Below are 12655 nucleotides of genomic sequence, written 5' to 3'. Positions count from 1 at the left end.
AGTAATATCAATTTAAAATATTGTGGTAACTGGTAAGGAATTCTACAATAGATAATACAGTTGGTGGAAGTCAAGGCTAGGCAACATACTGGGAATCTTATTTCAGGCAAATACTTTATATCTAAACTTTTTATTCACTGGACTTAGTAGATTGGTGGCAATTGAGGAATTACAGCTCACTTTGCTTTTTTTGTAGTAATTGCTGAGATAGTGTTGGCTATTAATAGCCTTAGGAGTTGAAGTTTTCTCTGGTTTTTTTGCTCTTGAAATGTATAGGTCTGGAAGGACCGTAGCTTGCTTATGTAATAATTATTAGGAATAGGCACAGTTAAGTTCTTAGGATTACTTCAGTTATTTAGAAATGCTATGATGATGCCTGCGCCTGGCTTTGAATGCATCCTCCTAAGAAGGAGAAAGTCTCCCTTATATGGAATTGGCTGGCTGATCCAAGTCACATGGATGAGCCAGAACACACAAATAAAATGAGGTTTTCTTTTGGGAGTTTAGTTTGGAGCTGCTGGTGTGAGTAGCTGTGGATTATACTATGAAGTTATGACATTTTAAATTCTATTTCCACAAACCAATAGTTCTTAATTTCATCAGTTAGATTTCTGGTTTTGTTTTGCTACATAATTTGGCCGTTCTGTGACTTTCAAAGTTTTGCACATGTGTATTGATAGAATTTTATCCTACCTTTGCCATCTAACTACAATAGTTCTTAATTACCGTATTTTTTGCTCTATAAGACTCACTTTTTCCCTCCTAAAAAGTAAGGGGAAATGTGTGTGCGTCTTATGGAGCGAATGCAGGCTGCACAGCTATCACAGAAGCCAGAACAGCAAGAGGGATTGCTGCTTTCACTGCGCAGCGATCCCTCTTGCTGTTCTGGCTTTTGAGATTCAGAATATTTTTTTTTCTTGTTTTCCTCCTCCAAAAACTAGGTGCATCTTGTGGTCTGGTGCGTCTTATAGAGCGAAAAATACGGTAATGTCATATACACTAAAGTCAGATAGAAGATACCCCGATTACTGGATTTTTTTTTTTTTTTTTAGGAAGCATTTATATATCTTCCTCAAATGACTGAGCTATTTGTAAACATGTGTTCCCAACCTTTTGAGCCCAGGACACATTTCTTCACAGAAGAAAAACTTGCAATGCCCAGATCACGCAAAATACCTGCATCCCACTAAAACAAATAAAATAGATGAAGAAGGGAGCATTCCCCCAAACTGGTAACATCCCCCCCCCCAATTTTTTTAAATAGAAAATGGGAGAGCCTTGGTGGGCAGCAAAGGAGGGTGTACGGGTGCCATGGCTGGGAAGTTGCAATTTTATATAGGCTGCAACCATTTTGCACAGGGAATGTGATGGCCTGGGATTTGAACTTGGAGGCTGAACCTGAGGAATCCCAGCCTGCACAGGATTCTCCGCCTCCAGAACCAGCTGAGCCGGGGCTGGGGCCTGAGCCTGAAGGGTCCTCACCTGTGCTGGATCCTCAGCTGCAGGCACCAGCTGAGTCTGCTCTGGCTCCTGAGGTGATGGAGGACCCATTGCCTGCAGGTGCTCCACTCTCAGCCCTGTCAGGGGAAGAGGAGGTTGCCTCTGGGTCCGGTAACCCTCCAGCCTCTCCTGAGCTGCAGAGGCTCAGGGCAGAGAGGCAGAGGGAACTAAGTTCCCACAGGAGGCGTGCTCGCCTCCATGCCAGGAGAGGTGAGTCACCTTAGGACCGGGGCCGCCCTATGCCTCGGGGCAGATAAAAGCCAGCCAGCCCCAGTCCCAAGTTGCAGCAGCAACATTGTTGGTAGCCAGTTCCTGCCTGCACCCTGTCCTGCTTTTCTGCCGGAGCTCCTGACCTCACCCGACTCCCTGCCTTGGACCCAGCTTCAGCTTTGACGGACTGCCTCCATACTGCACCCTCGACCTAGGACTGGACTCAGACCATGCCTCACGGTTATCCCACGGGACCAGCACAGGGAATCTGGTCCCTGTGCACATCGGTGCAGCATGCATTATCGCCCCCTGTTATTCCCCGCCCCCATTATACCCCCATTTTTCCAGGTCCCAAAAGACCCTGACGTTGCTTGGACATGCCTAAAATAGTTGGGTTATTTATTGGGTTTAATCAAGTCACTCTTGTTACTAGAGGAATATAAAAAGAGTCATAAAAGGCTTGGAGGTGATATATATCCACATCACTTGCAAAACCAAAGTTTGATACATGCCTGCAGCCCAAGTTCTATCGAAGAGCCTAAAAATGAACCATTTTTTTCTGTTTGTGTCTCGAGGCCGAGGCCAACAACCCAGAGGAGAACTGCACATTGGTACGGAATGTTGAGCTGTGGGCATGCAATTGCTGCTTCAAATACTTGAATGAGCTTTGGGGGATTTCCAGTGGCAGCCTGGAATGTGCCTCCATGTGTACAGCACAGCATACAAACTGAATTACTAGAGAGAGAGAGAGAGAGAGAGAGAGAGAGAGAGAGAGAGAGAATATATATAAACAGTGGTTTCGGCTGACTGGCTCAACAGGTTATGAAATGTTTGTTTTATTTCCAGGAAGCTGAAATTTGGTTCACATCTATCCCAGAGTACACTGATAGCCTCCTTTTCAGATTTTTATTTTCTAACTCTGTCCCTTAAAATGGTGGACCTAATCCTCAATGGCCATGGTACTTCAGCACTATCAAGGGAAGGGAAGTCTGAAATGGGAGGTTTTTATGACGTAATCAACAAAACGAGACCTGGAATTACTTATATAGGCCCGTATGCCAGCACAAACTAGCCACACTTTGGACACAATGTTAGATTGCAGAACTGCCCTTTCCTTTCTTGGATTTGACCAGTGCAGAGCACAGCACGGCGTGGGTGCCATAGTGAAGCCAACCCACATCTCTGTGCTTCTCACATTGTCCCTCTTAGTAAATGGCAGCAGTCATTCCCGTCGGCAAAACAGGTGTGCCACACCGCCTACCGGCTGCTACTGGATTTGGAGGAGGAGAGATTTGTCACGATGCCTGTGAATAAGTTTGATTTGCTAACGCTTTCAAATATCTGCTTGCCGATAAACTTTTGCAATTACTTTTTCAAAGGTACGAAGAACTGGATGCCAGCAAAGGCCTTCGAGACAATTTGAAAGGGAAGGTTGTCATAGAATACCCAACTTTGCATATTGTTTTGAAGAAATTCCAGACGGATATGGTGATTCTTGGCCACGGTAAGAAACTATACATTACAACGCAATAACATTTTATGCAGACAAGAATTAAGGCTCTTTATCCTGTTAAAACCAGGAATGAGCATCAGCTTGTAAATAATAAAGCATTTTGCCCTGTTGCAATTACGTAGATTAGATATATTATCAGTGTATATGTTGATCCTTTCTAGTTAGGTTTCAAGTAGTTTAATCACTGTATTTTATTTTAGCATTTTATTTACCAGTTTATGATAATGTAAAATATATCTAAAATATGTCAAAACCATAGTTCCGGGTTTTTAAGCCATCAGATTTGATGGGGTAGACAAACACATACCTGTTATATGAATAACCTTCCAGACAATTTTGCAGCATAGCATTTGTTAGCATCTGCAGCTGATTTGTTTTACCAGATCAAATGCCTGCTTGGTAGCTGGAAGTTTGAAGGCACCAGGCAATGCTTGAATATCTCTTACAAATTATGGTTGGTTACATAACTGAGAAAAGTTTGCTTCCTCTACTGTGAAACCTTCAAAATACCTTGGAACAGAATTAATCCATTTCTTTTTGCTGGTCATATCCTATATTCCAGAGTCAGTATGCTAGGAAGAAATAATATTTTAATATTCTGCCACATAAATATGGTAATGTTTATATTGGACATGATGGCTATATGCTACCTTCAGGCTCAGAGGAAGCATGGTCCAGATATCAGTTGCTAAGGCATAAAAGGGCTGTTTCATGCATACGCAGCTTGTGGATTTCCCATAGCATCTGGTTGGCCACATCTAGCAAGGCTCTCTTACATTCTTATGACAAATAAGGCTTCTGCTTTGCAAACTGCACAGATCTGAACATGCCAAAGTGTTTTCGAGTTTTATAGCCTATACATTTGGCCAATATTTCTGGGTAGAGTGGATGCAAAAGAAAAAAGAACGAATGCATCTCAAAATGCTACCTGGTTATCAAGTACAGCTTTAAAGAACCCAGTGGCGTCTGGGCTTTTTGCAGCCAGACATATTAGTAATTGGCACAGAAATGTTGCTTGGAGTCCAAATTGAATTAAGAATCAAGGGTGACGTGAAAAGTACCAAAAAGTTGTGGTAGTGGGACTCTACACAACCTTACCTCTCTGGTTGCTGCAGTAACTTTCCAGGGTGCATAGCAACATATTTTCCTACCATAGACTGACTCCATGTTATACCTAGATACCACATCAGAGGCAGCATCATATGCTACCTGCAGACTCCCTTCCTCCTTTCGCTATGTTTTTAGGAGTTGAGGGTGCTGTACTTAATGGAAGATGAGCTTTTAAATGCAGCTGGAACAATGTTTTAATCCCTTGCATTGTATTTTAGTTGTATATCGTTGTATTTTAGTGTAGCTCTTTTCTGTGCGGCAGTTTTTTGTTCCGGATTTTTAATTGTGTGTGGTACTTGCAATGGTTACGCTTTTGCAACCCACCCCACAACTATTTGATGGAAGAGGAAGTTATAAATACAAATAATAGTTAACAAAGATCAAACACTTCAGGGTAGGTTTCAGTGGTAAATGGCTACAGTGTTGCACTGGCAGTGCTAAGCAGGCACAGTAATGGCATACATCTTAAAAAGGGAAGGTGCCATTGTTGTCTTCTGGAATAAGTTTGGGGCTAAGGAAGTTTTTCTGATATCCCGCTTCGCTTGCTTATGTTTCTATTTATACATATACATACATCTATTTATACATATACATATACATATACATAACCAGGGTGGAAGGTGGTTTACATCAAAATAACCTTTTTCAGAAAGCTTGCTCTATAAGTGTGTTCAGTAGCTTGAACAAAAAAAAATTAATCTAGCTGCTAATAGCATAATGTGGATCACACCTTTCCATTTGTAGAACATGTGAGCACTAGCTAATCTGAATGGGAAACTGAACCTTACAAAACCTCTTCTCGCTAAGAAGCTGCTGTGAATTGTGCCCGATTGGCCATTCTTAGCAAGCTTTGGCGTTCCCATGGTATTTTAGTTGCTGCCTATATAGAATTTTTCTATTTTATTTTACATAGATAGATAGTCAGTTGTAATGTGGATATAAGTGCAGGTCACAACCAAACACTTCTAGAATTGAAATATCTGGAATGTTTTTCCTTATGAGACCCCAAAACATTCATGAGCCTATTGAAACAGCAGATTCTTTCTGTTCTGGTCACCTTGGAAAGATCTTACAATGGGCCTTGCAATGAGATCACCAAAATTCTGGATTGATATTCTTGTCTTTGAATAAGATTGATATTTCATTAGTTACGTTTGTAACTGAGCAATATGTTAGAAAGTATGTGTTTTTCGCTGCATAAATTGACAAAGGACACAACCTGAATTTATATATGCATACACAATAAAATCCAGTATTCCACTTAAAAAACAGGCAGTGTTCTATGATGAAACCATAATAGAAATAGGGCCCTAGCCTTCAAATTAAAAGTAATTTTAAATCAGATTGTTTACGCTGCTTTATGGGGTTAGTATGGTTGGTCTTGTTTAAAGAAAGTACAGGTGTTCCCCATTCTGTCTGCAAGCATAGTCACGGCTAGAATTACTAAAGGATTATAGAAGTTATTACAAGACTTAGGGACAAAAACATTTCTTTCTATCTCAGTACTCAGTACATCTCTGGCATATAGATGTTAATTGATTATACACTAGATTTAATGTAGACAAAATGTGACCTCAGCCGTTTCTGGGTGAAGTGCTTTTATTTTCTTGTCTAGATTCCATTGAAGTTATACAGGTGCACACTTGATCCCAGTGTTACCCCTGCTGACCATCTGCTCAGCATTTCATGATTACGTAGCAATTCCCCATTAACTCCATCTTAGTAATATTTCTCTAATAAGAAGCCTTTGGCCTCATATGTACAAAAAGGCACATTGGTGTTAAGCAATGTTAGTTAAATGAAAATACCCATAAGAAAGATTATGTGTATTTCCTTTGTAAAATGCATTTTATATGTGTGTATATATATATCTGTTGACCTCATCTGAGGAGGGGTTGGTAGGGCTGTGGCAGGAGAATTGGGGTGATCTGGAGGGTGGGAGAGGGAGGGGAAGGTTGACAAACACTTCAGGAAATGATGACATCAGTCAGTCCTGGAACTCTGGACAGCTTGAATCTGTAACATCTTCGCTTTGGCTCAGACTTGCAAACGCTATGTTGAAATGTTGAACTATACAAAAAGGCAACATGTATGCGTCATGTCTTAGTTTCGTTGAAAGGGTTCCAACATGAAACAAGACCAATTCTCAGTAGTGCTCTGTGTAAATCAGAAGTTTTAACGAAATGCCAAATTCTGTTCTGCCTGACATTACAAATGATGGCTGTCATGTTGAGTCTTTCCACCTAGTGATACATCACCACACCCTGTGTTCCACGAATCCAGTTTTGCTTTATAAATACGGTTTCTTATGAGAGCCAGTATGCTGAGAGTGCCAGACTAAGATTGGGAACACCCGGCTTCAGCTTGAAAGCTCACCGGGTGACCTTGACCCAGTCGCTATCTCTCAGCCTAACTTTTCTCACCGGGGGGGGTGGGGAGATGTGCTGCCTTTATTCCTTGAAGGAAAGGCTATATAATAGATACTGTAGCATTGTTCCATCAGTTAGGTGTTACATTGAATATAGAAAAAATTGCATCCTTTTGTCCTACAAAAGAAATGTTTAATGAAATAGAAAAGAAACTCACTCAGGAAAATTCCCTCAGTGGTCTTCCTGGCCAACGAATTGCTAGAAGCACTCACTTGAAACTGCACCCATGGTCTCCGACAGGACATCAGAAAGGAACATTTTTATTATATTTTCATATTGTGATTTGAATTGTTGTGAGCCGCCTTGTGCAGTAGAAAGGAAGGTATACATTTTTTAAAAAAGAAAAAAGTCTATTGCTGTGCAGTTTTTGTGAGGCAGCAGTCACAGGCATCCCGTTTTAAAGAAAGTAGCTCTCTGAGCACCACTTGGAAGCCATCCTCATTGGAACTAGGGGCAAGAAAAAAAGAAAAAAGGCCTGACTTCTCTGTCTAAGGGAGATGGAGAAGAAATCAGCCAAGCAATCTTTTACCCTTACAAAGCCCTCCTACACTTCCAAACACTCCTCAGAAATTGCAGGCCTATGTGGCTGCACCTCCAGAACTATAAGCCCAGGTCCAGTCAATAAACACAATGCTCAGGCAAGAAGTCCAACACCACATGGCAGTCCTTCTTGGATTCTGATTAGGGATTGGTTGAGGAGTAACTCCATGAACAATTGGTAGAACTTCCACCTATTAGTGATGAACATCTTATACTCTTTTTAAATGTGTTTGGGGGGGGGAGGTTTATTGGTTTGTGGGATTATTTTTTTGTTCTTATTTTTTATTGTGTATTTTGTAGTTTTATATTGCGTTTTTATATTGTGAACCACCTCTGAGAGCTACAGATCGGCAGTATACAATTTATAAATGAATGAATGAATGATAGTTACTTTGTAAGTAACTATGTACTGTGGAAATGTGCGTTTATTATTCATTTATTCCACCTATTTTTATACCACTTAATCACCAAAGTTTGTAAGTGGTATAAATAAAAATAGAAAAAAGCATATACTGTAGTAGACAAGAATCCATTTAAACTGAAAAGAATAATAGGAAACATTTGTGGAGGGTGCAAAACCAGGGCTGGGGTTAGCTTAGTAAATATATAAATATTGTATTTCTTTCCCCTTCTCTCCTTTAGATGCCAGTAAATCCAATCAGGAAAACTCGTCTGAGGAAGAAGGGGAAATCCATGATAGTTCCTGACAAAGCAAAATCGGATGTGGAGTTGGAGCAACTTGCTTTGCACCTGACTTGTTGAACATATATTCAGCAAATTAGTTTTGAGCATTGCTTTTTATTAATAGTATCCAAAACCTATAGCTATTAAAAAAGCACTGCAATCTGTTAATGTATGTTCTACATTATGTTCTAATCTATGTTTATAGATTAAGGTGCCTAGCTTTTGCTTTCTTTTGTGAAAATCACTGATGTAACAATTACAGTTTTACAGGACTCTGTTGCCAATCTTTGTACGCTTGGCTGTTTTTTCCACTTATTGAAGTAGAAAGCTATAAATACTTTTAATAAAACACCTAACTCTCCTTTCATCTGGGTGTGGTAAAGAACATGAAACAGAAGCAACCAACTCATAAAAGAAACAAATATTTGTTGGAATAAATCCTTGCTTTAATATCTTGATCTGGATTGCACATAAGCAACAGCTTGGGGTGAGTTTGTGGGCTCCTAGAGTGATCACAGCCACTTGCTCCTTCCCAGTGGTTCTGCTGCTACGCTGTGCTTAGACATCATTAGGCTTAACATGTCATCCAAATCTGGGCTTCCAGTTCTTTCCAAGCCAATCATGAGCTGCAGCCAAGGTTTGGTCTATGTTCTACTGCTCATGGTTTGCAAAGGAGAGCTAAACCACAAACCTGGGTTTGGATAACATACTGAGGCTTAGTGCAGTGCAGCAGCAGAATGACCAGGGAGAAGCAAAGCTCCTCTGATCTCCTCGAGCATGCATGCTCATTCTAAGCCAGTCGTTTTGTGATGCACGAACCAGGCCATTGTTAGAAAGAATTGTGCAAGGTTCAGCCCAGGGCATATTTCGGTAAAAGAATTTCAGGTAGCTTGGCACGGCGAGGCCACTGAACCCTTGGAAAGTAGCTGTCAATTCATGTAGAAGTCACAGAACTAGATGGACCAGTGGTCTGACTCAGTGTTAAGCTACCTTAAAATGTGTGCGTAATTGATTTAGCTTTTAAAAAAAGAATGCAGGCAATGTAAATATTACGGAGAGATTAGTGTTGAATTTCCCTTAGTGAGTTTATTGAAATAAGAAAATGAGAAAAAGCCAGGGCATCCAGGACTCAGCTACATTCACAAAGAAAAAACTTTTTATGCATTGTTTATACATTCTAACACACTGACGCAAGATGGTGCTCTGGAGTTCCATTTTTGCTAACCCAATTTCTCATACAAAGTTTTCAACCCGTTTAACTGAAATGCTTCTTCAATGGGTCTAGATCCAGCCCTACTCTAACATACTATTGAAAGATTTTACCACATAGTGAGCCAAATCTGTTGCTCATGATGCAGCAGAAGTGGATGGAATCTAGAGAAATTTTGCCCCATCGTGTGCTCAGAAGAGCACCTGTCTGGGAAGATGCTGTTATCAAGGACTAAACTCGCAAGAACTTACCTTAATGTAACTGATGATGTGGAGTCGGGTTCATAGGTAATTCAAACAAGCTTTTGATATCGTGAAGACCCTATAGGTTGCTTGCCCTTCTTTTTACATTGTAACTGGTCTCTTCCTGTGCTGTATGTATATGTGGTAAGATCACAGCCCAACTAGCTTTTATAAGGTGGTGAACAGCAATCTTTTTCTCTCTCTCTTGATTTATACAAAGCACTTGAAGGATCAGCTGCTGTGTGCCCTCAAAATAACACTCCATAGTGGATTGGTGATGACAGTTGAAACGTGAAGTGAGATCAGTATCTGAAGTCAGTCTTACTTTGGCCGGGTTATACCCATCAACAGCCTTAATGGTTCATTAAGACTTCAGTTTCTGCCCATGAGGACTGAAAACTGAAACAAATAGATGCTTCCCAGAGGACACGTAACGTACTCTTCTAAACATGTTCCTGGAACTTTGCTTGAACCGGGCTTCAAGAAACTCTGGGATAATAGGTTTGAGAAGAAGGGATTGCATTGTGTTACATAGTTTGCATGATGTCAGGCTTCATGGAATCAGCCCCCCCCCCCTTTGCCATAGATAAGCAGAACAAAGAGAAAGGACTCTTCTTACCAGTTATAACCTTTAATGATCACGGTGAGAGAACAAAGAATCCATTCCTAGGAATGAAGGTGCTCCCAATTAAGGGTCCCACCCACTTTCTAATCACCCACGTCACTACCGCGTCTTGTAACCTGGTCTTGTAACCACTGTGCTTTCTGTGCTGCCACCTTATCTGCTTTTCTTGACCTTGGGCAGAATGGGTGAATGCTTTCCAGAGACAGTGTGTCTGTTAACTCTGTCCCAGTGCTTTTCCTCCTAGCTGTTCCCCCTCCAGTACTTCCCAACTTCTGCCTTCTGAACTATGTCCTTCTGCAAACCACTGATCCAAATCTATACTGTCCTCCTGCTCCTGGAAGCAGCAGGGCTAGGGGGAGCTCCCACCATTCCTCCCCAGTGCAGCCCTCCTCAGCATGGTCCCTGACTCATGAATAAAAGGTAAAGGGACCCCTGACCATTAGGTCCAGTCGTGGCTGACTCTGGGGTTGCGGCTCTCATCTCATTAATTGGCCGAGGGAGCCAGCGTACAGCTTCTGGGTCATGTGGCCAGCATGACTAAGCAGCTTCTGGCGAACCAGAGCAGCACACGGAAATGCCGTTTACCTTCCCACCGGAGCGGTACCTATTTATCTACTTGCACTTGGACGTGCTTTCGAACTGCTAGGTTGGCAGGAGCAGGGACCGAGCAACAGGAGCTCACTCCGTCGTGGGGATTCGAACCACTGACCTTCTGATCGACAAGTCCTAGGCTCTGTGGTTTAACCCACAGTGTCACCCGCGTCCCGACTCATGAATAGTTTAAGCTTAATGACCTATTGAATTCCCAGTGATAGATCCCTGGTCTTCTTATGGATGCAATTAAACCTGCCCTGGATAGATGGAACTTCTGACAAATTTAAATGTGATTGTAATGTTATAAAATGGAAATAATGCCTCGGCAAGGGGCTTATCTCTCCCTGACCTAGGTAGGTAAATTATCACTTTTCAATGCTGCAGTTTAGAGAGCTAGGTAGATATAAACAGAAGAACGCATAGCTGCCCTAAGGAATATCCATCATTGCTAGCAGATTGTGTCAGAACTGGGAATGCTTAAAATAAAGAAAGCTTTCTGTTTGCATAAGAAAAATACAAGCAGCTATAATTATTTGCAAAGGTGCAATGTGCTCCTTGCTAATTTGTAGTTCTGAAATGATCTAATGTATTAGATAGAAGCCAAACAGTATATGCATTTGAAGCTGTTCACTATAACATTTGGCCATGGATAATTGCCTGAACTTGAATATTGTTAGCTACCTGATCCATTGGGCTCCTTTTATGCTATAAGGAAGCTGTAGACAGTGGTGTGCCATAACTGCATCAGCCAAATAGACCAGGTGGATCAGGATGGACTTCAGTTTAAATAAGAAAACACAACAAAATCAAGCAGTTGACAGATTTTGGATGAGTACCCTGAAAGTCTTGACAACTTGTTCAACTGCACTGCGCAATGATCTCCCTGGGGAAATGGTGAGCATCTCATTAACTGAGTCATTTAAAGCTAGATTGGACAAAGCACTGGAAAAAGTGCTGCGGCAATAGCAACTTCAGCTCATGTGTTGGTACATTTGCAGCTTCAAAGTACTAAATAAACATTAGCTCATTGTCCTCGCATGAAAGAGTGAGTAAGTATTTATTACAATGACTTTATTGTCTTTGTTTTACCAAAAAAAAAAGCACACAACCCACAGGAGGTGGGGCGGTGTAGCAAACCCCATAATTGTTTCAGGGCACATAGAAAATTGGTGCAATACCAAAGCGACAGCCAAACAATTCATGTGGTCTGTTTACTAGATTAACTGCCTGTTCAGAGGACCCCAAGGAATAGTCTATGAGAAGCTGACTTATACTGAGAGAGACCAACAGCCTGGCTGGCCAAGTACTCTCTGCAACTGACTGCAGATAGCTGCCCAAGATTTTAACTAGTAGCCTTTCCTAGTGGGGGGCGCTAGCAGAACAGGGAAGGAAGATTGAAATTGTTACTCTATCTCAAGCCTACTTCCTGAACAAGCAAATAAATTGATACATCTGTTCCTGAAAACTACTTTTTTATTGACAATGAGAAAAGAATTAACGGTCCGATATAAATTGGCTGAAAATTGGGTCACAAAATTATATCTCCTCATGTAACATCTGCCTTAACCTATAGCGTGATCTGTTTTATACTTGGGAGCAAAATAATACAGTGGTACCTTGGTTCTCAAAATTAATCTGTTCCAGAAATCTGTTCCAAAACTAAAGCGTTCCAAAACCAAGGTGCACATTCCCATAGAAAGTAATGCAAAATGGATTAATCCATTCCAGACTTTTAAAAACAACCTCTAAAACAGCAATTTAACATGAATTTTACTATCCAACAAGAGCATTGAACCATAAAATGAAAACAATAAACAATTTACTGCAGTCACTCTATCTATCTATCTATCTATCTATCTATCTATCATCTATCTATCTATCAGTAGCTGAACTGGATTCCACACAGTCACAAAAACAAAACAAAAAGAGCCACAAAAACGCAAAACAAATAGCAAAAACAGGCAGACCTCAGTGTAACAATCAAAATGGAAGTGTGGC

General features: G+C 41.0%; 1 protein-coding gene across 3 annotated transcripts in view; it reads left to right on the top strand.

Annotated features, from left to right (window-relative positions):
• Positions 1 to 8347, top strand: part of ZNHIT6 (zinc finger HIT-type containing 6) — a 40720-nt gene extending 32373 nt beyond the window's left edge. The window contains exons 9-10 of one of the 3 annotated variants that reach the window (XR_014527940.1): positions 3090 to 4146; positions 4301 to 7921. Coding sequence is in view for 1 of the 3 variants with exons in the window: in XM_083511243.1 (XP_083367369.1) it covers positions 3090 to 3214; positions 7945 to 8009 (190 nt within the window). In the remaining 2 variants the exon portion in view is untranslated. Of the gene's footprint in view, positions 1 to 3089; positions 4155 to 4300; positions 7922 to 7944 lie in introns of those variants that run through there. The other 2 variants (XR_014527941.1, XM_083511243.1) reach the window with 2 other exon arrangements.
• The last annotated feature ends 4308 nt before the right edge of the window (positions 8348 to 12655 follow it).

The sequence above is a fragment of the Podarcis liolepis genome (assembly GCF_965112155.1).
Source record: "Podarcis liolepis genome assembly, chromosome: 6".
NCBI classification, from domain to species: domain Eukaryota; kingdom Metazoa; phylum Chordata; class Lepidosauria; order Squamata; family Lacertidae; genus Podarcis; species Podarcis liolepis.
Note: the sequence above shows the minus strand (reverse complement) of the source record. Positions and strands in the feature narration are given on the sequence as shown.